A 27,858-nucleotide genomic window follows, 5' to 3' on the forward strand; every position below is an offset into this window, starting at 1 on the left:
AAATGTCGGCTGTTAAAATAAATAAGAGGTTCGAGATATCGATGTATCTGGAAAACCAGGGAATCACTTAAAGGGGTAAGGATCACGTGAAACGTTGGCGAACGACAAAATAATCCTAAAGGTCTGTTAAGCTATATTCCATCCAATAGCAATCAGCCGGGATTTGACGTTTATATACATATAAAATCCGGCATGAGTTATGCTTTGTTCTAAAAGCAATCGATTCTCCCTCCTGAATGTATGCATACAAACTATTATCTTACTAAGACAATAATTTATTAATGATCTGTACAATGCATTAAAGAAGCATTATGTAAGATGAGGGAGCCGACAGTTCTCGTTATAATGGTTTATGAATAGATAATGAAAACAGAATATGCTGAAAATTTCAAATTGCTTCACTCGGAAGCGAAATATTAGCAGTTCAATTTTAGGCTAGCCTCGATTGTCATTACTCCGTTAGTACTGTAATAATAAAGTCTCGATTATCCATTTTTACGTTAAATTATCCATCACAAAACGTATTCAAATTCATTAAATATCACAGGCTAACAATGTTATCGAGAGTTTCTTATGGTCTTGATAAGTTAATTATTGTCTAATTAGTAATTTAGATACCATTTGCGGCCTAAAGAAAGACCTGTAATAAGCAGATTTAACTCTTTGCATTAGGCATGTTTAATTAATCCTAGACCAATTTTCACTATTCGGGATCCGTCTCAGTTTTCTCGCATACAACTAGCAGCCCTGAAGCCTAACGCAGCAAGGAAGATGTACTGGGTTTTGAGTTCTTGGACGACGTTTCCAGTGACATGTGTCAAATACAAGCACACTTATTATACAATACGAACAGACAAAGCTATAACGCGCAATGCTCGTTTTTAAAAACCGGTATAATGATGAGTTTTTGCCATGAACTAATTCGGAGAGAAGCGCAATGGCTAGAAAGAATCGCCATCTATCTTTCTGTCACACCTTTATAGCGGAACTTGATGCGAATTGATTTAAACAGTATTTTATTCAAAGCATAATTAGTGAAAAGGATGCAGGAACAAGCAAAAATGCTTATATAAAACTTGCTCCGTAATAATGGTTATTAAAATTGACTACTTAACAGATATATATCTATAAAATATTGCATAATTTAAAACAAAGGTATAGATAAAATATGTGAATTTAAAGCTCGTCACATGGAAGACAAAAATGATTATTTTTAGTAATACAATATAATCATATCATTTCTGGGTTCCAATTTTGAATACCTAACCCTAACCCTAGCTATCAATATCCAGAAGGGAGACCTTATTAATAAAAAAACTTTTATTGATATAACGATAAATCTATATATATATATATATATATATATATATATATACGTGTAAATGTAATAAGTATGGAAATAATTCAGACCGTCTTTGTGCACTATTCGCCTATTGGTGAAGGTTTTAAAAAGTACGCAGCTTATATCTTCAGCCAGTGTACACCAAATAGCTCCATTGTGATACGAAATCTCAGCGAATCTCTTTTCGAGAATCCCAGAATGGAGCCACAATTACCTCTCGAATCCCAGGATTAGAATTCTATCGATTTTTGATACCCGTAATCAAAATCACTGAACGTGAACGATTTTGATGACAATTGAGAGCAAAATTTATGTAAATGATTGATACACAACTCCGAATTTTGATAGGGTTTATCCAGAGAGGGGTGTAATTAGAAGCTTTCAATGACTAGAGCAATACATCTGCAAGTCATGGATACACGGCTTCGAATTTTGATAGGTTTCGTCCTTCTGACCAAGCAATACCACCAAGACCTCAAAACAAAATCCCTGACCCATTGAGCGATAACAAGTTTTCGATGACTAGACACATTTCAAACTGCCAAGAGTGCTTTCTGGGGCAACGAACTTTTTCCCGTACTCAAACATTGAGATAAATTTCTAATTGGGTGTCCTGGAAATAAACTCGGTGAGTGGCGTCTCTTCGTTGGCCCCCATAATTGATCTTTTGCCCCACCAACTCTGATGTCATATTACGATAACATTGTGACGAGGTTCAATCCAGTAAACACAAGCTTCAGCGCAAATGCCAATCTGTAAAATAGCTGCACGAGTCACAAGACAGTGGGCACTGATTCCCTTTCGTAGAAATACATCAGACTGTGTTTCTAGAGACATATCATTAGCTGTCTCGGACGAGCAGTTTCAGTAGAGTTCCTAGAGACATTTAAAATGTTGCTGTTGTTTAGACTTATAATATTTTACAACCGTATGAATATGTGGTTTCATGTTTTACTGGTATTCCAAACCATATTTAGAGCAATGCATTGGACCGGACTTTCATTCAGTCATTATAATAAAACAAAAGCCCAACGTGAAGTTTGAAGGTTGCAGTCCTCTTTAATTTGAGCCGTGACACATGATTGTGTCCTACAGTGTGGCATAGAATAATGTTGCTTATTTGGAGCCCTGACACAAGACATCTGGCCTCCATCACTACGGAATATCCAGGCGAATGTTCTCGACCAACACCGGGATCGAATCCTGGAACTACAGTTTCAAGAGCCGACACCTTACTCGATCACTACGTGAATGGATCTACTTTCGTAAATAGCTTTTATTAATAAGACTATTTGTATATGTTTTCATTTGTGTATATGGTGGCTGATAGTGGCCATTTTAAATCTCGCCCTTTTCATAACGCGACAACACTACATCACGACAGTATTGATACAATCATACGTATGGAAGCGTATAGGGGTCAATAGCGCGATAAATACCGCAATAATAAGTTGGTAATATGACAACATATTGTGATTGTTCTGATGATTTTATCTCTGAAAAGACCATTTTGCCGAGTTAATTGAGTCAACGCGCTATGTTAGATGTCCCCATTTCATTTTAAATGTGCACGTTTGCGTTAAGATATTGCTATTCTGAAGCTTTGTCGACATATTCCATATCGCCGTAGTATATGTCGACATGTTCGCGAAATATCGCCATTCGCTATGTCGACGTGTGCATTTAAAAAGAAATGACGACATACAACATAGAGAGTTATTCAATTAACTCGGCAAAAATGGTCTTTTCAGAGATAAAATCATCAGAACAATCACAATATGTTGACATATTACCAAATTAATATTGCGGTATCCATCGCGCTATTGACCCCTATACGCTTCCATACATACGACACTTTACTCTGTCGTAACATCGTGTTATTTTTGTCGTAACGTCGAGATGTCGACTTGTCGGCTTAGTCTCTTTCTACAAGTCACGAAAATACAACTTTACTCATTACATCATATAAGTAGCAGATTAGATAAATATAAATAAGACTCGTACAAAAGAGATAATAGGAAAACGTTGATTAATTATTTGTTTTCTCAAAATAATGAAACATTTTGCGCCCAAAAGTGAATTATATTTGGTATTATATTTAAAAATCTAGAATTACAATAGCAGGACCAAAGTGAATTAGCTATGTTATTAATTCCTTGAATAAGAAGTGGTGTCGGGAGGTATCGAACAAGTTAGCATACATTGCCTCGTGTACGACACCCTCCAATACTTATAGATGACTAGAGCGATAGTTTAGAAGGAATTTCAGAAGATATCACATTTGTTTTATTACATGGTGGGAAGGGGGTGGTTGAAAGCCTCAAATCTATGTGGTTAAATCAATTTTAGACATATTATTTTCCAGTCGTATCAAACATCATTGATACCATTTTATTGATTCTGAAATTATTTAAGAGACGTGGCGGAGGGGACGTATGGGACTTTTAGAGTGTGTTCATAGTTGAAGGCAATACTGGGCCTATTTTTAATTATCTAGGCCTCGATCCCATTAGTGGTGTTAAACGGATGAATATGCGATAAGGTCAATAACAGCTGCGAATCGTTTTCTGCACCTCATAAAAAACCTCTCCTATTAGGATGGCGTGCTACACCAATGCGGTGATTTTAAAGAATGTGGCCCGATTTGAGGCTTTCAACAATCCCCTTCCCACCATGTAATAAAACAAATGGGATATCTTCTGAAATCCCTTCTAAACTATCGCTCTAGTCATCTATAAGTATTGGTGGGTGGCGTACACGAGGCAATGTATGCTAACTTGTTCGATACCTCCCGACACCACTTCTTATTCAAGGAAATAACTTAGCTAATTCACTTTGGTCCTGCTATTGTAATTCTAGATTTTTTGAATATAATACCAAATCTAATTCACTTTTGGGCACAAAATGTTTCATTATTTTGAGAAAACAAATAATTAATCAACGTTTTTCTATTATCTCTTTTGCACGAGTCTTATTTATATTTATCTAATCTGCGACTTAATATGATGTAATGAGTACAGCTGTATTTTTGTGACTTGTAGAAAGAGACTAAGCCGACAAGTCGACATCTCGACGTTACGATAAAACTAACACGATGATACGACAGAGTAAAGTGTCGTGTGATCACGTCAATACTGTCGTGTTGTCGCGTTATGAAAAGGGCGAGATTTAACATGGCCACTATCAGCCACCATATGGTGTATGTTTGTTGAGTACCTTTTTATTTCGTTTTACTCCAAGAAATGTGCCTTTAAAATTCGACCAGTAATCGTGACAAGGATTAGTTGTAGAACGGCCCAGTACTTGTAAACCGATGTATAAAGGTCAGAAAAGTATTGAAATAGAACTGTCAGTTTTACCATTACTTGATAAAAACTCGAAAAGTCTAGTCGAAATATCGCTCAGTAATAAATTGTATTCCATTGAATTGAGGCCCGTGTATTTCCAGGAAACAATTTATCATTTTAAATTGTTAAAATACAGACATGGCGGTGAGATTCGGGAAGCTATTTAATAATTTTCTCCTAGTAGTGTTGGTTTGTTTATGTTGGAGTACAGCAGTTGATATAACGGTTTTGACAAATGTCGGAAATATAACTGGTTCTATTGAAGATGTAAATGTTGGTCCAAACACAGTACAAATATCAACTTATCTTGGCATACCGTTTGCTGAACCACCTGTCGGCAATCTCCGGTTTGCGAAACCACAACCAAAGTCAATGTTCACTGAAACGTTTTTAGCTAAAAACTATAGCGCCTCCTGTCATCAGTATAGACCAATTTGGGATGTCGGGATGGAGAATGAAGACTGTCTGTACCTAAACGTATTTAGTCCTGAGATAAATCAAAGTGGTAAAAAATATAGTGTCCTAATATGGATTCATGGCGGATCCTTCCTTTTTGGTGCCGGTAGGGTGAGAACAAGTAACATTTTAGCAGCATATGGCCAAGTTATTGTAGTTTCTGTGAATTATCGTCTTGGAGTTTTCGGTTTCCTAAGTTCTGGAAACTATGCTGCAGGTGGGAACTATGGACTTTGGGATCAACATCTTGCTATAAAATGGGTTAAAAATAATATCGAAGGTTTTGGAGGTGATACTACAAGGATTACGATCGTTGGTGAATCTGCTGGTTCGGCCTCTGTTATGTTCCAGTCTATCTATCCTGGTAACGAAAATTTGTTTCACAGGGCAATAGCAGAGAGTGGTTCAGTAAACTCTAATTGGGCTATTACTAAGGACCCAGCTGCTAAATTAAAGCAATATTCTGCTAGATTGAGTTGTTCACGTACATCCTTTGAAAAGACGGTAGAGTGCTTGAGGAATATTGGAAACGCAACAAAGATGGCATTGAAGTCCGGGATCACATATAGCGCTGGACTGTTGGATTGGGTTCCAGTGTTAGATAACGATTTCATAACCAAGGAAAGAATTGAAGCTCTGAATTACCGAGTCGGAGAAACAAAACTAACCTATTTCAATAAGTTAGATCTCCTTATGGGTACGAACAGATTTGAAAGCGACTATTTTCTGGGAGCTACGCCGGAGTATAAACCTACTTTTATAAATGCATCAGCTTCTATTACAGACGTCAAGAGTGGAATTCGGACAGCCGTCCATCGCGCTTTATCTGAGAATTATGATCCTGATTTTGCTAAATTTATGCTTGCAGAAGTACTTTTCCAATATGATAATTATAAAGATCTATTTGATAAAAACTTGTACATCCAACAATATGAAAATTGCATTACCGATATGAACTTTTTTGGGCCCACTTACACAGCCGTAGAGAATCACGCTTACAATAACAAAGCTTCTAAAACATATCAGTATGAATTCAATCAGCTGTATCCATTGAGACCACATCACCCTTGGATGACAGGGGCTGTTCATGCGGATGAATTAGATTATGTATTTGGAAATATCTATGAGAAGATTAAGAATGAGACCGTGAGAAACACAGAATGGTCATTGGCAAAAACATTAATGACATACTGGACCAATTTTGCCAAATCAGGGTGAGTAAACTATGAATAAGTCATTTAGTTACATTATTTGTTTTTAATCGGGGTTTTATAAGAAATAGTGTCAGTGTATACACGGCCATTGATTAATGATTAAGCCAAGTCCTTTAGTTTTAAATTTTATGTTTCCGTCTCTCATTCGTCTCTTTGTTATAGAAGTTTTTTTCTAGATAGCGACACGGTGCCGCTAGGAAAGACGGTGTTGCAGTTTAACATAATGACAAAGGAAATCCATCGCGTTGTTTATAAATAAAAAATCTGTTTTGCTTATTAGATTTATTAGAAAAAAACTTTTAGTATACTAATGAAAGTCTTTTGTACAAGCACATTCCTATTGAGGGGCAGTTCTTGTTTCCATTTCGAAGCTCTATATTTACTGTTAATGAACTTTAAACGTTAGAATTGATTCCCACATATAACCCCCACCCATTTTTAATGTTACCTGACAAAACTGAACTTTAAACGTCAGAATTGATTCCCTCATTTCACCCCTGCATATTTGAACTTGAACAAATCTAAGTGCACGTAGGTACAGATTTACTCAAGTGTTTTGTACTTTTACGTGGGTATGTCTGGATAAAATTTAGCAGTTTCATCATTGTACTAGTTACTTTATCATGCCTGTCTGTGTACCCTTGTCACTCGATATGTAATATTATCTTGATGATATAATATGATATGAACGCACCATCAATTGACATAGTTAATATAAAAGATTTTTTATTTATCTTTCAATGAGGTCATGAAGAGCTGATTCCGGTCTTGAACAGCTGAGAAATATCGCATTAAAGCTGAATGGCCATATGGGTCCTTTTCGCTTCCGTTTGGGTAATAACGTAACTTTGTTCATCAAAGACGGCAGTAGATCCGATACGCATCGTTGTCAACATGCCATTTATAGAAAGCAAACTGATTGCATATTTAGATGTTTTCTAAAAGGATGATGACGGTAAAAGTTTTACTCCGCTTTGTTGCATTTTGAAAAAAAAAACCTTTGGATGTATTTGTCTATTTCAGAAATCCAAATACGCCTGTAACACCAGATGTTGTTTGGGAAACGTATGACCGTCAAGCTAGAAAGTATATTTATCTTAAATCAGGCGAGGTAGAGGTGAGAAGTAACTTAAATAGACGTCGAGCTGAGTTTTGGACTAACTATCTACAGGGGTTAATAAAAAGATACTCAGACTTAAAACAAGAGAAACCCAATCGTAAACCTACATAAAATGCTTTTATTTTAAAATCTTATTTATTAATGTTAATTGCTGGATTTGAATTTAGTTTATTCACAATGGTCAAAAATTCATTCTTGTAGAACTTTAATCCAAAAATTAAATATTTTAAATAGTTGGACTTTAATTTATTGACAACATTCGACCTTTAGGAGTTAAAAACCACCTAGTCGTTATTTTCTGATCCTTAAAAATCTGAATATGTAACGGTAAAATCAATTAAGGTGAAAATGTAAGAGTAAGATAGCATATGACTGAGTTTAAAACCACCAGTAAGTTGTTCTGCAAGAGGAAGTTCATCAGGGCCCGGTTGTTCAACTTGTCGTTAAATTTAACAATGTGGTTAAATCACTTAACGACGTCGTTATATTTAACAACCGAAGAAGTCTTTTGTTCATCGCGTCGTTAAATTTAACGCATGGTTATGTCATCGTTAAAATGGTCCATATTTAAGCCACCTAGCAGCGCATCGTTAAATCATTAACCTGTCGTTAAATCAGTCATGTTGGCTACTAGGCAAGTTCTCATGGTCATGCCTCACACTTTAAACATAAAAAAGAATGTATACAGGGGTACTTTATGTTCAAAAGATTCCTTCTGACTTAACCACAGTAGAAAAAGTCATTTACCGATATAGGTAATCGTCTTGACAGTGACCTAAAAAGCGCAACTAATAAACAAATAAGTGAAGCAGCAAGTATTCATTGCCATGCGCTTTTATGCAAGTGGTTCCTTTCTCTAAATCATTGTGTTCCCATTGTTAGATAATCGTGACCCGGTGACATCCAATTTCTCAAATGAGAGAGAGACAGAGAAATGGGGTTTAACGCCCACTTGACACAAACTAGGTCATTTCAGTACAAACACATGGTTCAATTTTATTTCAATAATTTGCTTGCGTGTAGGGGTCTTTAGCAGTGGGAGGAAACCGGGAGACCTGGAGAAAACCCTCGAGGTTGGTGTTACATAATAGCAGATGTTATTGATAGTTATCGTGCCATCTTGACACATGAAAGCAGAACTGATTGAAAATATCCTTGTGGCGGCTTTTGGCATCCATGGTTGCCCATAGTGTACGCATTAGTTGGCCAGTATTGTGTAATGTCCTTTGTCTTGTAACGTAATCTGTACTGAATGTTTAATCTGGTATATGATGCAATAAAGCCAGCTGCACAATCCCTTCGATTATCCTTTGTCTAGAAAGGATTTAAAAGCAGGAATCAAAAGTAGATAGTTCAGAGAAGGCCATGAGCATCTTGGGTTAAGGCTAGAACCAGGGCCATTTAAGTTGGTTGGAATGGGGACCACGCCATTCTCGAATCCAGGCCAGAGAGTCGAAAACAAAACTGTTACAGACAAGGAACCTAGTAATTAAGTATTATTTAAGAAGTTTTATACATGATTTTTTTTAAAGAAAAATAAAAGTATTATAAGAAGTTTTAACCAGTGTTGTCATCCAGAACCGATTCAAAGAACTTAAAAGTGTAACATATCAATCGGCGCCGTGTACCAGAGTAACGTTCGAAGTCCTAATCACTAGAAGATCAAAGAATTATATTAAGACGTAAGTCGTTTTTCTAAATCCTAACCATGGCCACGGTTAAAGGACAATATTGGTGTCAGTCATTATCACATATGTGATAGAAATGGTTAAACACATTCCAAATATAAATTTAACACAGAGATCATTGCTACGATAGATGCGTTATGAAGCATTCAAGAAAGAGAAGTTTTCTCTTATCTAGTGAGAGTCAATTATTTTTTGAATTGTCAGATATCCTCCCACGGTCTCATATACTTTTGATCTTCAAAGGAATTGTTAGCGAGCAGAAATTCGCCCGTGAATCTGTTATCACTCGTCACTTCAGTTAGTTATATAGAAGGATAACTCGTGTTTTCCTTTTGGTGGCAGACCACCATTAATTTCCCCATTGACTTCAATGTTAATTCTGGCCTCTTTGCCTATACCTCCAACTTTTCCCCAAATTTTCGTTGGGCTGAATGCTTTTCACTACAGACAGAGGAACAAATGGTCATGTCTTTGCACTACAATTTGTATGAGGCTGACCACCAAAATTTTGAGACACACAAACTTGAAGAAGCATACTAAAAACATGTAACTAGTTGCCGTACATATCACCGTAGCTTCACCCATCATCTATGTTTTATGTTTTCATTAATTCCTCTTTACCCTTTATCCGCTGTTGTTACTATACTATGTGCTATCATAATTAATCTTAGCATACTTAATTTGATAACCCAATCAAGCTAGGGTTTCATGATTGTTAACTTGTGGTTTCTCTTATCATTGTTCAATGTACGTATATATAACACTGTCACAATTCTTTCCTCATTTGTAAAATGTATGCTTGATAACGACCAGTGAATTCTTGTCAAAACGTCGTGTGTATAAAATATAGTGATTGTTATCCATAGAACTGTGTTGTGTTATATTATGTTCAATCGCTAAACCCCATTCAAAGACTATATCAAAAAGATTCAAATTATTGGAATATTGTTCGGGGGGTTGGATGGCCGAATGGTTAGCACGTGCGCGCTGTATCATAAGACCTGTCATTGAGTCAACTGGCGTGGTTTCGAATCCCCGGTTGTACGTGACAAGGAGTAGAGTCGCCTGTCCAACCTCGTGGGTTTCCTCCCACTGCTAAAGACCCCTACGCGCAAGCGAATTATTGAAATAAAATTAAACCATTTAGTCCCGAAATGACCTAGTTTGTGTCGAGTGGGCGTTAAACCCCATTTCTCTCTCTCTCTGGAATATTATTCAAACATTGACTGTCTTTTACCTTTTTCTACAAAATGGTCCATTTTTGACACTTTGTTATAAAAGTATGCTTTTCCTGAATTAATATCGCATTTGATAAGAAGAACATATCTATTCTTTTCTGGAAATCAAATGACACTTCGGATAGTCTGTTCGGATCGGAGGCCATGATTGTGCTTACTTTCTATTAATTGGTGTCGATACCTGCAATTTCAGTCAAACAAATCGCACCCGTGGATGTCTGTATACATGTATATCGAAATGATGGCTAGTTATTTTGAACAAGGTCACTGGGTAAAATGATCGGCGGTTGGGGGGATGAGGTGATAAAGGAGGGAGATAAAGATATCCTCACATCAAATAAAATTCAAAATACGTCAAATCTTCTTGTATGTGACAAGGAGTAGGTTTGCCTGCCCAGCCTCCTGGGTTTTCTTTGGATCCACCGGTTTCCTCCCACTACTAAACACCCCTAAACACAAGCTCTCTCCCCCCCTCTCTCTCTCTCTCTCTCTCTCTCTCTCTCTCTGCCTTAAAAAGACAAATGTGCTATTAATTGTGAAATTAATTTCAATTAAATCAATAGATAACACATATTAACGCATTCGAAAAAAAAAACACGGTTCGAAAACTCACAAAGTAGTAATGCCAGGCAAAATAGTAGTGAGATTTTAATTAGATCGCTCTAAAAGAACACCCTCGTCGACAAACCACAACACATACATGTACATTGCCTTTAATACTTTGGTTTGCACGTTTACTTAAAAGTTGAAGACAAATGTATACACAAATATAGATTTATTGCCAAAATTCCGTACAAACAATATCTTACAAAAACAATAACGTATCAACAATATACACATTATGAAACCATGTCATGTTCGTAAATACTCGTGTATGTGGTTACTATTTTATATATTTCTATATTAATGTTATATACACAAAGAACTCATTCCGTTATATTTCACTGAATAGATCACAGATTCTGTTCTTTAAAAACGTTAATACTAATAATTAACAAACACTGTGTGAATATTGTAGACCATGCTTTACCAAAAAAGAAAAATAGAAGAGATTCGTCCTGTTTAAAATAAAAAAAATATTAAAGAACTTTACCATCGAATCTATAATAGCGTGGGATAGTAGGTGATTACTACATGGCATCATATTGTGAAATGAAGTACATTGTACATTGATTATCAGTAATTTTACCAAACAAGTACAAGCGTACCACATGGACCGTCGTCATCACAGCCATCTTAGAATTGTGACGTCATAATATGAAAAACATCAATGTCTTTAATCCAACATTCTCCGTTAGAAATACACAGATTCGTATCACAGATAGTGGCGTAAGTTGTTCTTAATCTTTCTAGCAATTGAAATTGACAATCACATCGAAAATCAATGTAATAAATAAGTAGTTTTTACTGATTTGATTTTCCAGTAACCCAGAACTTGTAACATTTAGAAACATTTTCTGTGGACAATAGCGGGTCCACATTCGTCATATTCCTGTTTCGAAATCCACATTTGTTGGAAGGTTGAGAGCGATGCTAGGATAGATCCACCAATCCATACTGAATATTTCCTTTCTGGAGCAGCGATAATTTTAACTTTGATAGAATTTGGAACAATGGAAGACAGTTCTTTCATCATTCTATCTGCTATACCTGAAACAATGTTACATCAAATTGTTAAGCCATGATCAGAAGACATGAAATGGAGTTTCAACATCTTACTTTACGGCACCAACTAGGCTAATCCCAATTGTTACAGGCTCTTTTACGGGGTATCAATAAGAACTTTTTTCATCTCATCCGGACGATTATACACCACGTTTTGCCAGCTAGCCCCCCCCCCCCCCCCCTGAACTAACTGTAAGGAAGACCAGACTGGATTATCCCGAAGAGCTCCTTCAATACGCCAATTTCGTATCCACTGTGGCTCCTTCGTGTGCAACCTAATACAAATTTAAATAAACTGAGGGAATTTTAGCAATATTTCTAACCCGAGTCATTTCTTAGAGCTGTTTAATTCTTTATCAGGAGAAATTAAATGGAGCTTCAACGTCTTACTTTACGGCACAAATCTGGCTAATGAAGAATGGCATACACCATTATGACTTCGCATCGAAGCCCAACTACTACAGGCTCTTTTACTAATTAAAATACCAATGAGAACAATGATGGACCTAGGTTTCCCGTCACATCTGAACGACTATACACTTTTCCGTGCCAGGCCCTCTGCCCAACACCACTAACAAGGGAAACCGGGCGGGAAATAAATACCCACTCCGTAGCTACTTCGAGGGTAAACTTATACTAAATCTGCATAAAACGATGTAATATTACCAATATTTACAACATGAGCTGTTTAATTGAATACGTTTTGTGTAATTTAGAAAGAAGGCAATTAAAACGTTTAAGCTGGAAAACTAAGAAGATCATGGTACATCTTCTAAGTTTATAAAATACTATTTTTACCTGGAAACATTGTTGATCCGCCTGACATAACAACATTACTGTACATATCCCTTCTAATATCAATATCACAATTTGAAATAGAGTTATTCACCATTTCGTGGATACCGCAATCTTCACGACCTGTAATAAACGTGCAAACCTTTCTAGATTAATATGTGCGATCAATACTTTACTTGAGCGTGTGTGTCTTTAGAGGTGGAGGCAACCGGGGGACAGAGAGAAAACGTCCTTTCGACACATACTAGACCATTTCAGGATTTTAAAAACGGAACAATTTTATTTCATTAATTCACTTGCGCGTAATAGTGGTCTTTATTAATGACAGTAAACCGTGGACCTGGAGATAAAACTCTGCGTGGTTTGGTAGACAATTCACCTCTTCGTTACGTAAATGCCTGGGGTCGAAACTACGCCACTTGACTCAATGGCATATCTAAGGCGCCCGCGTTAGACCACTGATGTCTTTAGATTACCATCTGTGCAAGGCAGTAGATTAAAAGCAAACAAAAGCTTACCGGCAAATGAAGGTTGAAATAAGAGTTCGGGACATCTAAATCTTTCGTTACCAACAGTAATAAGAGAACCGTCTGGTAGTTCGTAACTCTTTTCTATTGATGAAGAATTAACTGATGTGGCCATCTCATTCTCAAAATCCAAAGCGAGATAACATAGTTTTTCTTTCATATCTCGAACAATTTCTGTCTCGGCTGCAATATATTAATACATTTCTTAATAAATATATATGTTAAAATCGAAATACTATCACTTGAATTTTCCATGTGATTAGAAAATTGTTGATGAAGTCAACATTCGTAGCAATATACTTCTTAATTGATCGTATACTTTTAAAACATTTAACAACATCCATTACTACTTGTCGCTTTATTTACGTTGTTATTTATATCTCGGCTGTACATGTAATATATTAATTAATGATACATTATGGGAGATTAGTTAAAGAGCTGGCAATTATCACTATAATAGTTAAAACTAGATAATGTAAAGCAAATTTGCTGAAAATTTCAGTCAAATTGATCCACTATAAACCGAGATTTTAGCGATTGAATATTGGGGCTAGCCTCGATCATCATTACTAAAGTCGGTAGGATAAAAAAACATAGTCTCGGTTATCCACTTTTTGATTTAATTATGAATGGAATTCGAACAGCAAATCGGAACGTAATCCAATAAACATCGCAGGCTAGCGATGCCGTCGAGAGTTGATTATGGTCTGGATAAGTTAATTAATGTCTAATTAATAATTTAGATAACATTTCAGGCCTAATGAAAGACCTGCAATAGGCAGATTTAGCTCTTGCATAATGTATGTTTAATTTGTTCCTAAGTTGGTGTATGTTAAAATTGAAGTACTATCAATTGGATTTTCTATTTGTGTAGAAAACTGATGCTGAAATTAATATTCGTAGAATGTATTCTTACACGAATCGTCATATGCTCAAACATCAAACAACATCCATTACTGCTTGTCGCTTTATTTACGTTGCTATCAAAGTTTGTATGCGAAATTTAAGATAAACTGAAAGAAAATAAACTTACATCCAGTGGTGAAGCTATATCCACGTTCATGTAGAATACGTTGTAAATAGGCTGTTAAATCTCGTCCAGCTAAATCTATTCTTTTAATGGCATGTGGTAAAGCATAGCCTGCAATACAGATTTAAAAAATACACAAATTGTTATTGATTTATTGGTAAAATTATTAAAACTACATAATTCATTACCCGAAAATTTATATTATAAATCATTCAATCGGTTGCAATTTTATTCCCAAATTACTGTAATATATGTCAAAAACGGAATAGGTTAATTAAATGATTACTTTTGTGATAAATAAGAAAGGGCTATTTACCTTCGTAGATAGGTACAACGTGAGAAACGCCATCACCAGAATCATATACTACTCCTGTAGTTCGACCAGATGCATAAAGCGACAGGACCGCTTGAATTCCAACATAAAAGGCGGGTGCATTGAAAGACTCGAACATAATCTGAAACGGTGTAAGTTATAACAATGCATTTTGTACTAAACATATTTTTCAGTCAAATTAATGTAATCTAACCAAGGCGTCGCACATGGGTGGCCTTTAAAACCTGGATATTTACTTCTATTTTTTTAAAAAAAACTTTCAGATTACAAATCGAAAAAATTACCTGCGTCATCTTTTCTCTATTTGCCTTAGGATTAAGGGGTGCCTCGGTTAGTAAAACTGGATGTTCTTCTGGTGCAACTCTTAATTCATTATAAAATGTGTGATGCCAGATTTTCTCCATATCATCCCAATTAGTAACTATTCCATGTTCTACTGGGTATCTCAACGACAACATTCCTCTTTTACTCTGGGCTTCATCTCCTACATAGCAATCTTTCTGGCCCATACCAGCCATTACAGCCTGTTTTAAACAGAGAATAGAGATATCAATATATCTGAAACATTTGTGATAATAACCTAAATCTAACATTAACAATGAAGGTGAAATTTCGAAATAATGTGCTTATTTAAAGTAAAAAAAATAACAATATGCTTATTTAAAATAAATAATAAAGTACAAAATGAAGTAAATTAAATCTTGTTATTTGTAAAATGATCAAAGAATGATCAAAAGCGGCGGATCATGTTATTACTATAATAATAAAGGGAATTTACCTGATATTTTGGTCTTCCAGTAAGAGCGGGAAACACCGCTCTTGGTGCATCATCACCAGCAAACCCGGCCTTGCACATCCCTGATCCGTTGTCAATAACCAAGGCAGCGACATCATAATCGTCAAAACTCATCTTAATTGTATCTTGTTGACTTGTGGAAGTAACGAGTATAGAAATCTGCAAATTTATTAGTAGATTATTGAAAAAATATTTATTGTAATTTTAAAAAAGATATTTTTAATGCAAAACGCAAAAGAGAAATTTCTTTTATTTGTACTTTGTAACAAATTCAATGTCTGCTTATCGGAGAATAAGAAGTAAAATATCATATTAATATAAATAATTTATTATTTAATAAAATAAAATATCTACATCATAACATATTTATATTATGATGAGAACGCAAAAGTAATAAACAGTAAGTATTGCTTATGGTGTTATTGAGAGGTATCTATAATTTAAAAGGAAAAAGAAATCTTACCTTCGTAAAAAACTATTCCAACGTTTGTATGCAGATAAAACAAAGTATTATAATGTTTGCCGCGAAAACATTTGTATTTATATCAAGCTCGATCAGTTCTTGGAAATTAATCACCTATACCATATACGGGTTAATACAATAGACCAATACCCCAAGTTACTATTTATAGCTATTTGTCACATCGTTATTCGATAATATACTATATCTGTGTATATGTAGTCAACGTAAGCTTCTTGTCATACACCTGTATTGGGCTCAAGGTATAAATATAATATGAAGTTAACGATGTACAAAATCGTAATTTTAAGGGTTTTTCTCATAATACAATGCATCTTTCAAAGTATTTTTTGTCACCTAATTATTTATTATTAGGAACAATAAGTCATCTGTATAGAGTTTATGTATGCGATGTGACTATTGTGCTATTAATATAGGACTAAGACTAGTAATTATTTCCCCTTATTTCACGAATGTAGTGCGAGTTATAAATAGACAATTTTTCCCTTAATTTTTTTCTCCCCTCTTCCTGCATTTTTGGGTTGACTTTTTGGTCTAGAATTGGAGAAAAGGGATCAAATTTGCAATTTCATAGCAGTTTTGGGTAATACTGATGATATTACAGCGGAGGGATAGGGGGTGTAAAGTGTCTTTCTGCAGAGCAATCATTGTGTCGGAAGTGAGATTTTCACCCCTGTCAACTTCAAATCCGTGTAGCAAAAAATCTAAACGGTCAACCCCCTACAAAATTATGATGAGGAGATTGCCAAATGTTGTCCCCATTGTGCCTATAAAGATTGGAACCAACGGAATGTTGAGCAAAAAGCTACAGCCTGTGATGTTACAGTCATTTAACATTGAAGTCAATGGGCAAATAATTGCTAGTCTGAATCCATATAAATGATTCACCAGTTACCTCCCTTTACTGGTGTTGTCACCAACAGGGCGGCATTTAAAACGCCCCACCCCTGCCAATATCTCAAGACAAAGCCTATTTGAATCACAGAAAAATGAAGTATACTGTGATTATAACAAAATACACATATCCATTTGCAAAACGTCGCATACATAGATTTGAATAAAGTAAATGTACTTATTTTTAATACGAGTTAAGAGAAAGAAATTTGAATATAGATAATATCATTGATCGAACATTGATAATATTATTAGCACAGGAATTATTTTATTTCAGTCCTAAAATAAATAATTCCTTTGTTATCTGTTCTTTTGTCAAATAAACATTTCTTCTTGTCTTTTTCCTTTTATGGTCGTATACAGCATATCCATGTAGATATGACAGCCGTTACCTTATATGGCAACGTTCAGCTGACGGCGGTATGTTTAAGATCCATTCTGTACCTTGTAAATATTAATAATGTCTTTAAACATTGCTGCGTTTACCTGATATCCCATGGTTAAATAGTAAAGAGCGAAGTGTATTTTAAAAAGCCGTTAAACATTCGGAATACAATATATGCACCGGCTATGATATAAAGCAAAGGCGCACATTTCACAATTCTTTTTTTTTGATAAAATGGGTATTTAGTCCAAGTGTTTTTCGGCTAGATTCATGCAGTACGGGTACTGCAAGCCACGTTTCCATATATTCAGAGACTAAAATATACGTTATATTTGATCTAAATGCTACTATTATTATGCAATTAAGCATATATCTACATGAAGAATTGGCTGGCTTGTCAGAATAAGTTAATGTTATCATTACATTATTTATTTTAAAGATGCATTATTCAAGAGCTAAATCTGCTTAATGCAGATATTTCGTTTGGCCTCGAATGTTATATAAATCATTATTTATACATTTATTTACATGCCAGGCCCATAATCAACTCTCTAGAACTTCAAATGGTTTTGGTTTCCAACAGATTTAAATACAATTGGTAGTTAATGATTTAATTTAAAACGGATAATCGAGACTTTATTTCTTATCGTAACAACGGTCGAGACTACACTGTTCCGCAAACGACGACATCTTTTTTTTTCAAATATCCTTTATTTTTTTCAAGGGACTATTTCAGACTTTTTGTACGGAGTACCGTCATAAACATCATCTGGATGAAATATTTCGGGTCTATATTGAAAATCAAAATTTTCTTGAAACTGCTTTTGTTTTCAGCTATTTTTATAGGCCTAATGAATACACATTGCTAACATTTTTATGACTTCATAATTACCCCTTCGAATCATTTTGCCTGGAAGCATAAAGATACACTGACAATTAAACATTGGACGTATTTACTAAGTTTTACATTAAAATATTTTATAATAAATTGTATGCACTATTTATTCACACTCATCGGAGTGTTTAATCTTTATTCAATTGTACACTAATCCACAACTGAATGTGGAAATGTTTGATTGGAGCTTATGATTTGTTGCAAATGGTACTCCATAGAAAATAATTTCCCATACAAAAGTTATATTTAGGTTACAAATCCTCAAAATTCTTATATTCTAACATAAATGGATAATAATCTATCCAAAATTTAGAAACAAACCTTTTTGTTAGCATTTACCAACACTTGACAACAGCAACCATGATAGCTTAGATTTTGACAGTTCTGTTTTCATCAATTTATAGAACGCTCTATTCACATCAGTCGTATAAAGACATGATTGAAGAAAAAATGGCGGACCTCAACCGTGTGGTAGGAAATCGTACACTACCTGGAAACAAAAAAGCGACTCGAAAATCAAAGACTCGACTACTGTACTACATAGATCAGAGTATCAATAGAGAGATAATAGCAGTCCCCAACTTTTATCGTTTTGTCTGTAGGTGTAACCGCGATTGGGCAGGAAGTGATGAAATTGAAATTTTCGTTTACATGATAACACGCGGGTGTACGACTTTTAAAGGGGTATTGACAGTGAAATAGTGTATTTTGAGTAATGTAGTTCATTTTGGACTTTTGTATTCAAGGGCCACTATTCTGTGTAGGAAAATAATATGTTCAGCCTTGTTGGTGTCGAGACAAGTTTGCAACAAGTTGGTATCACTTTACCTTGCCCTTAACTTAGTTCGATAATGAGCATTATCTGTGTAGACTAAGCAGTGTTTTGGAACACGATAACAGTGAGATGTGATGAAACTCGGGCCACAGTTTCATTTCATTGATACTTGACTAAATTCGTAATGAGCATTTTGTGCATCGCCTAAGTAGAGTGACTGGTTGATGCCATACACAAGATAAATATACAATTAATTTTAATTAATCACAAATAAAAAAATTACACATACTAAAGCATTTGAAAAGACATAGTTCGAAACCCACAAAGAAGTCAAGCAAGGCGAAATAGTTATGAGAATTAATGAAGACGGACACACGCTATTTAGTTTACTATGAGGTAAATTTTGCCCAGACAGCGGCAATACGGCCTACAACTATTTCAAACTCCGTCTAGAGTTCCATTACGTGTACGCTTACACGAGACCACGGTTCCTTTCCATCCCCATCCACCAGCGTCCTGCACCACTGACAAGGTGATACAAGGTAATTTTTCAGCCAGCATGGGGACAAAACCAAACTTCTCAGGTACCGACTACGGTTATTTTAAATTCCAGCTTATTTTATCCGAATTTAGGACGTTTCGGCCAATGGACATTTGGGCTAGGGCATTTCGGCCTATGATATTTCGTCCTAGGGCTTTCGGCCACGTTTAAGGACAGATGACGTTTCGGCCAACAGATTCATTTATGGTAAAAATGCAATTGCATCAAGTTGTAAGAAAGGTTGTAGATTGTCGCCTGTTGTCATGAACCAAGAACTATCTATGTTAAGTTTTTGTAGTATTTGGGGTTCCCTCGGTCTATGTTGAGCACGGCCGAATGATTAGGGTGTGGGTGCTGTATCATAAGGTCTGTCATTGAGTCAACTGGCGTGGTTTCGATTCCCCGCTTGTACATGACAAGGAATAGGGTCTTCTGTCCAGCCTCGTGGGTTTTTTCCGGGTCCCCCGATTTTCCCCCACTGCTAAAGACCCCTACGCGCAAGCGAATTATTGAAATAATTATTTAAACATAAATTATGTTAGTCCTGAAATGACTATAGGGTGTCTCGAGTGGATGTTAAACCTCATTTTTATTTCTCTCTCTTTCTCTCTCTTCATGTTTTGTCTGCATTTGTCAATGGTAATAGCATTCTCGTGTGGTTCGTAGATATGTGTTTTTTTATGTCATGATTGTCCATGTTTTTGGATTATTTGGTGTGGATTATTGCTGTATACATTTGACTGCGTCTCTTTGTTTTTGTAAAACTGGACGAAACGTCCACTGGCCGAAATATCCTTGGGCGATATTACACTGGACGAAACATCCTTAGTTGAAATATCCAATGGCCGAAACGTCCGTCCACCAATTTATCAAGCAAGCTACTTTTCTGCATCCTCGACCTGTCCCCTCGCGTTTTCGCACATATGCTACCTCGCCTTGGCCACACTGATCAGCAGTGAATAATCGCTAGGCCGCTACAATCACTGATAAGGATGACATCAATGCGACTTAATGAGTCTCAAATATTAACTTTTTTCTCCGACAAATTAAATTCTAAAACATTTTTTTGATGTATTAGAAAAATAAATAAAGACGTTTGACGTATTTGTAGGTAAAAATTATTTCCTATTTAGTGTAAATGGGTATTAAAATGACTAAAAGGCAGCATTCTGCCCGAAACAGTAACGTCTTATGTAAACAATGCACGCGCCATTCAGCCAATGATGGACGCCGCGTGCTGTGACGGCACGTGTTAAAGGCAGTCATCTTTTACAGAGATATTAGAGAAGACTAGTAATTCTCTGTGAAACAGATTGCGCCTTGCCGTCTCGTCGAGATTATGAAATGGCCACAATAGGCTTCCACGCTTAACTGATAAATATTAACTCATACGCACTGATTGGCCTATTATCAACATTCTAAATTTATTATGTTCATAAATATACGTCTATGTGGTTACCAATTTATATAATCCAATATTAATGTTATACACTCAAATAACTTTAAAAGAAAACAATACTTCATTACAGGACAATTCACAGACTCTATTTTTGAAGAATGTTAATTTATTATAATACTAATTATCTAACACTGTGTTTTAAAATATTGTAGACCATGCTTTATAACAAAAATGTGGGTGGCCGAATGGTTAGCGCCTGTGCGTTTATCATAAGGTCTGCCATTGAGTCAACTGACGTGGTTTCGATTCTCCGGTTGTACATGACAAGGAGTAGGGTGGCCTGTCCAACCTCTGGTTTCCTCACACTGCTAAAGACCCCTACGCGTAAGCGGATATTGAAATAAAAGTAAACCATATGCTAGTCCCGAGTGTATGTTAGTGTTGAGTGTACGTTAAACCCATCTCTCTCTCTCGCTTAACAAAAAAGAAAAGTAGAAGAGATTCGTCCTGTTTGAAATAAAAATAATATTACAGATCATTACTTTGTAAACTATCTCTAGGTAGTAGCTTATAATTAGTTGGCTTCTAATTGTGAATTAAAGTTGAACACTGATATTTTAATATGTGCTTTGATTATCAGTAATGTTACCAAACACGCACGAGCGTACCATATGAGCAGGACGTCATCACAGCCATCTTGGAATTGTAACGTCATATCAAAAAGACCATCGTCCTCTAAACAACATCCTCCATTAGAAATACACGAATGCGCATTATTGCGTTATTATAATACATTTTTAATTTTTACAGCAATTGTCATTGACAACCACATCGAAAATCAATGTAATAAATAAACAGTTTTTACTGATTTGATTTTCAAGTAACTAAGAATCTGTAACATTTAAAAACATTTTCTGTGGACAATAGCGGGTCCACATTCGTCATATTCCTGTTTCGAAATCCACATTTGTTGGAAGGTTGAGAGCGATGCTAGGATAGATCCACCAATCCATACTGAATATTTCCTTTCTGGAGCAGCGATAATTTTAACTTTTATAGAATTTGGAACAATGGAAGACAGTTCTTTCATCATTCTATCTGCTATACCTGAAACAATGTTACATCAAATTGTTAAGCCATGATAAGAAGAAATGAAATGGAGTTTCAACGTCTTACTTTATGGCACCAACTTGGCTAATCCCAATTGTTACAGGCTCTTTTACGGGGTACCAATAAGAACTTTTTTCATCCGGACGACTATACATCACGTTTTGCCAGCTAGCCCCCGACACCACCCCGCCCTGCACTAACTGTAAGGAAGACCAGACTGTATTATCCCCAAGAGCTCCTTCAATACGCCAATTTCGTATCCACTGTGGCTCCTTCGTATGTAACCTTATACTAATTTAAATAAACTGAGGGAATTTTAGCAATATTTCTAACCCGAGTCATTTCTTAGAGCTGTTTAATTCTTTATCAGGAGAAATTAAATGGAGCTTCAACGTCTTACTTTACGGCACAAATCTGGCTAATGAAGAAGGGCATACACCATTATGACTTCGCATCAAAGCCCAACTACTACAGGCTCTTTTATTAAGATACCAATGAACGACTATACACTTTTCCGCGTCAGGCCCTCTGCCCTACACCACTAACAAGGGAAATCGGCTGGGAAACAAATACCCACTGAGTCTCTGTGGCTACTTTTTGAGTAAACTTATACTAAATCTGCATAAACCGATGCAATATTACCAATATTTACAACATGAGCTGTTTAATTGAATACGTTTTGTGTAATTTAGAAAGAAGGCAATTAAAACGTTTAAACTGGAAAACTAAGACGATTATGGTACATCTTCTAAGTTTATAAAATATTATTTTTACCTGGAAACATTGTTGATCCGCCTGACATAACAACATTACTGTACATATCCCTTCTAATATCAATATCACAATTTGAAATAGAGTTATTCACCATTTCGTGGATACCGCAATCTTCCCGACCTGTAATAACGTGCAAAACGTTCTAGATTAATATGTGTGTGTGTGTGTGTGAGAGAGAGAGAGAGAGAGAGAGAGAGAGAGAGAGTACGCGGCAGTACCCGGTGGACACAGAGGAAATGCCCACTCGACACATCCTAGATCATTTCAGGCTTTTGAAAATGGAACAATTTTATGTCAATAATTAACAGTGGACCATGAGATAGGCGACCCACCTATGTCACGTACATGCATGGGATCGAAACTATGTCACTTGACCTACTTGACCTTATGATCTAGCGCACCCGCGTCCGATCACTGATCTTCTTAGATTTCAAGCAATGATTGACAGTTGACTGGGACCAAACGGAAACTTACCGGCAAATGAAGGTTGAAATAAGAGTTCGGGACATCTAAATCTTTCGTTACCAACCGTAATAAGAGAACCGTCTGGTAGTTCGTAACTCTTTTCTATTGATGAAGAATTAACTGATGTGGCCATCTCATTCTCAAAATCCAAAGCGAGATAACATAGTTTTTCTTTCATATCTCGAACAATTTCTGTCTCGGCTGCAATATATTAATACATTTCTTAATAAATATATATGTTAAAATCGAAATACTATCACTTGAATTTTCTGTTTGAATTGGCGAATTTAATATTCTAGCAATGTACTTCTTACACTGATCGGGTATGCTTAAACTTTCAAGCACATCCATTACAACTTGTTGCTTTCTTTACGTAGTTATCATGTGATATTTAAGATAATCTTAAAAAAAACTTACATCCAGTGGTGAAGCTATATCCACGTTCATGTAGAATACGTTGTAAATAGGCTGTTAAATCTCGTCCAGCTAAATCTATTCTTTTAATGGCATGTGGTAAAGCATAGCCTGCAATACAGATTTAAAAAATACACAAATTGTTATTGATTTATTGGTAAAATTATTAAAACTACATAATTCATTACCCGAAAATTTATATTATAAATCATTAAATCGGTTGCAATTTTATTCTCAAATTACTGTAATATATGTCAAAAACGGAATAGGTTAATTAAATGATTACTTTTGTGATAAATAAGAAAGGGCTATTTACCTTCGTAGATAGGTACAACGTGAGAAACGCCATCACCAGAATCATATACTACTCCTGTAGTTCGACCAGATGCATAAAGCGACAGGACCGCTTGAATTCCAACATAAAAGGCGGGTGCATTGAAAGACTCGAACATAATCTGAAACGGTGTAAGTTATAACAATGCATTTTGTACTAAACATATTTTTCAGTCAAATTAATGTAATCTAACCAAGGCGTCGCACATGGGTGACCTTTAAAACCTGGATATTTACTTAATAAACATTTATTAATAAACATTCAGATATCAAATCGAGTAAATTACCTGCGTCATCTTTTCTCTATTTGCCTTAGGATTAAGGGGTGCCTCGGTTAGTAAAACTGGATGTTCTTCTGGTGCAATTCTTAATTCATTATAAAATGTGTGATGCCAGATTTTCTCCATATCATCCCAATTAGTAACTATTCCATGTTCTACTGGGTATCTCAACGACAACATTCCTCTTTTACTCTGAGCTTCATCTCCCACATAGCAGTCTTTCTGGCCCATACCAACCATTACGGCCTGTTTTAAACAGAGAATAGAGATATCAATATATCTGAAACATTTGTGATAATGGCCTACATCTAACATTAACAATGAAGGGGGAAATTTCGAAATAATGTGCTTATTTAAAGTCAAAAAAAAAAAAAAAAAAAAAAAATAAAGTAAGATACATCTTATTATTTAAAAATTGATCAAACAATGATCAAAAGAGGGATTTAATAATAATGGTATTTTACCTGATATTTTGGTCTTCCAGTAAGAGCGGGAAACACCGCTCTTGGTGCATCATCACCAGCAAACCCGGCCTTGCACATCCCTGATCCGTTGTCAATAACCAAGGCAGCGACATCATAATCGTCAAAACTCATCTTAATTGTATATTGTTGACTTGTGGAAATAACGAGTATAGAAATCTACAACATTTATTGAAAAAAATATTTATTGTAATTTTAAAAAAGATATTTTTAATGCAAAACGCAAAAGAGGAATTTCTTTGATTTATATTTTGTAACAAATTCAATGTCTGCTTATCGGAGAATAGATAAGAAGTAAAATATCGTATTAATATAAATAATTTATTATTTAATAAAATAAAATATCTACAACATTTATTGAAAAAAATATTTATTGTAATTTTAAAAAAAGATATTTTTAATGCAAAACGCAAAAGAGGAATTTCTTTGATTTATATTTTGTAACAAATTCAATGTCTGCTTATCGGAGAATAGATAAGAAGTAAAATATCGTATTAATATAAATAATTTATTATTTAATAAAATCAAATATCTACATCATAACATATTTATATTATGATGAGAACGCAAAAGTAATAAACAGTAAGTATTGCTTATGGTGTTATTGAGAGGTATCTATAATTCAAAAGGAAAAAAAAATCTTACCTTCGTAAAAAAATATTCCAACGTTTGTATGCAGATGAAACAAAGTATTATAATATTTGCCGCGAAAACATTTGTATTTATATCAAGCTCGATCAGTTCTTGGAAATTAATCACCTATACCATATATGGGTTAATACAATAGAACAATATTAATTTCTTGGAAAAGGGATGCCCCGAGTTACTATTTATAGCTATTTGTCAACATAGTTAATCTATAATATACTATATTTATATATATGTAGTCAACGTAAGCTTCTTGTCATACACCTGTACTGGGGTCAAGGCATAAATATAATACACCTGTATTGTGGTCACTGTATTACAAAATATATCAGAATACTGAATTATTATAATCTGAAATTATGACATAATCAGCAATATGTAAGTTTTTCTTATAATGCAATACGTCGCTTAAAATATTTTTTATCGCCTAATTATTTGTTATTAGGATAAATAGATCATCTGTATGAAGTTAATTTATACGTGTTAAGCAGACGACGTGACTGACTATTGTGCTATTAATAGAAATGATTCACCGGTTACCTCCCTTTATTATTGTTGTCGCCAATAGGACTGTCTATACTTATTTATACACCCATGTATATATGTATCAAGAAAAGTCCTATAGAATATTGATTTTATAATAACAGAAACGCCAATTGATTTTTGAAACATCGCATACACAGATTGAAGTAAAATAATTATGTATATTCTTTAATACGGGATATTTTGATGAAATAAACTTGAATATATACACTATATATATAATATTGATCGAAACTTAAAATATTAGCACAGGAATTATTTTATTTACGTCCATAAATACTTTTTTCAACAACCGTTGTTTTGGCATATAAGCATTTCATGTTTTTCTCTCCTTTTATGGCGGTATAAAGCCTATAGTAATGTAAACATTACAGCCACCATTACCTTATATGGCAAGGTTTAGCTGACGGCGATATGTTTAAGTTTAAGGACCATTCAATGATTTGTAAATATTAATAATGTATGCACTTTTTCCTGGTCGTATATATGCACCTGTTATTACCTGATATGACAGGGTTAAATAGTAAAGAGTGAACGATATTTAAAAAATCCGTTCAAAATTCTAAATATATATGTAAGGACGATGTATAAAACAAAGTGTTTTATTTATAAAATGGGTATGTATGTAGTGCTGGTGACTTTCGGTTAGATTGTTGCAATACAGAATATGTATTAAAACTCAGTTGTTCCCATATATCTGGAGCAGTGGTGACTAAGAGATTATAGCATATTAATCAGTAGTGCAGGGCAGACGGTCTGGTAAGGGTGGCGTCTATCGGATTGGACGATAAACCTAGGTTCCGTGTAAACGTTGGCATACACGTATAAGAGCCCTAAACAGTTGGAATTCGATATAAGAGTAGGCCGTAGCACCGCTGTAAGACAAAAGTCTGCTCATAGCACAATGCAAGTTAGTGCCGAAAAGCAGGATGCTAAACCCCATTTCATTTCAGTTCAGTTCTCATATCCTGAACGTAAATCATGTTCTATTTAATATAAATGATATAATAATTATATAATTACAAGCACACCCGAGTATATATCTATAGGAAGAATAGATTGACGTGTTCAAACAACATTGAGGAATTATTATTACGTTATTAATGTAAGTCACATAAAGATGGCTACGTGTAACGAGTAGAAACCAAAATAAACGTTAACGACCATAATGTATCTTTTTGGGGGCACTTTTCCTATCGTTTGTTAGTAATCCAATCTCCCCATACTCTGTACCAAGAATAAAACGTGGTAAAACATGGGTATTAGTCTCAATGTGAAGCATCAACACGTATAAATATCTTAGTTACACTATTAATTAGAAAATTAAAGTAAAATTATCAAATCCCTTTACAATAAACCAAATGTAAAGATTGTATAATGATAATAGAACTTTACGTTCAATAATCTATAATTTATAAAGCGAGCGATTACCGTATATGGTCATACATATATGTGTGAAAGTTCGCACCATATATGGATAAAGCAGAGAGTATGTGATCAGATAAAGTGAGAATACCATATAAAAACTATCTTAGTACCATATTTGTTGAATTAAAAACATGCTTAGAATATGAATAGACCAATAATCATGTTAACGTCAGTATTTAAGCTAGACTTAATTTCATCTACTAAATAAAATAAACAAAGTTTAGAGTTTCCAGCAACTGCAGGAATCGTTAGCATAAAAAAATAATATGCTCAATGAACAGGAGATAAATAAAGTTAGTTATTCAGAGAGAGAGAGAGAGAGAGACAGAGAGAGAGACAGAGAGAGAGACAGAGAAGAAGAAGAAGAAGAAGAAGAGAGAGAGAGAGAGAGAGAGAGAGATGGGGTTTAACGTCCATTAGACACAGGCTAGGTCATTTCAGGAGTAACATTTTATTTA

The 27,858-nt window shown here is 35.0% G+C and overlaps 2 protein-coding genes across 2 annotated transcripts; both read right to left on the reverse strand.

Annotated features, from left to right (window-relative positions):
* Positions 1-11,236: 11,236 nt before the first annotated feature.
* LOC130010362 (actin-87E-like) lies at positions 11,237-16,050 on the reverse strand. The gene is made up of 8 exons (XM_050539083.2): positions 16,016-16,050; positions 15,535-15,711; positions 15,041-15,280; positions 14,739-14,877; positions 14,426-14,533; positions 13,384-13,575; positions 12,869-12,988; positions 11,237-12,055 (listed from the first exon to the last, which is right to left on the reverse strand). The coding sequence occupies exons 2-8, from the start codon at positions 15,664-15,666 to the stop codon at positions 11,850-11,852; spliced, it is 1,137 nt and encodes a 378-aa protein (XP_050395040.1). The 5' UTR covers positions 15,667-15,711; positions 16,016-16,050; the 3' UTR covers positions 11,237-11,849.
* A 4,922-nt stretch (positions 16,051-20,972) lies between these two features.
* On the reverse strand, positions 20,973-25,519 carry LOC126812616 (actin-87E). Its single transcript, XM_050539081.2, has 8 exons — positions 25,427-25,519; positions 24,764-24,940; positions 24,306-24,545; positions 24,002-24,140; positions 23,689-23,796; positions 23,281-23,472; positions 22,807-22,926; positions 20,973-22,029 (listed from the first exon to the last, which is right to left on the reverse strand). Exons 2-8 carry the CDS (start codon positions 24,893-24,895, stop codon positions 21,824-21,826), a joined length of 1,137 nt encoding a protein of 378 aa, XP_050395038.1. The 5' UTR covers positions 24,896-24,940; positions 25,427-25,519; the 3' UTR covers positions 20,973-21,823.
* Positions 25,520-27,858: the final 2,339 nt, after the last annotated feature.

The sequence above is a fragment of the Patella vulgata genome, chromosome 2, assembly GCF_932274485.2.
Source record: "Patella vulgata chromosome 2, xgPatVulg1.2, whole genome shotgun sequence".
NCBI lineage: Eukaryota > Metazoa > Mollusca > Gastropoda > Patellidae > Patella > Patella vulgata.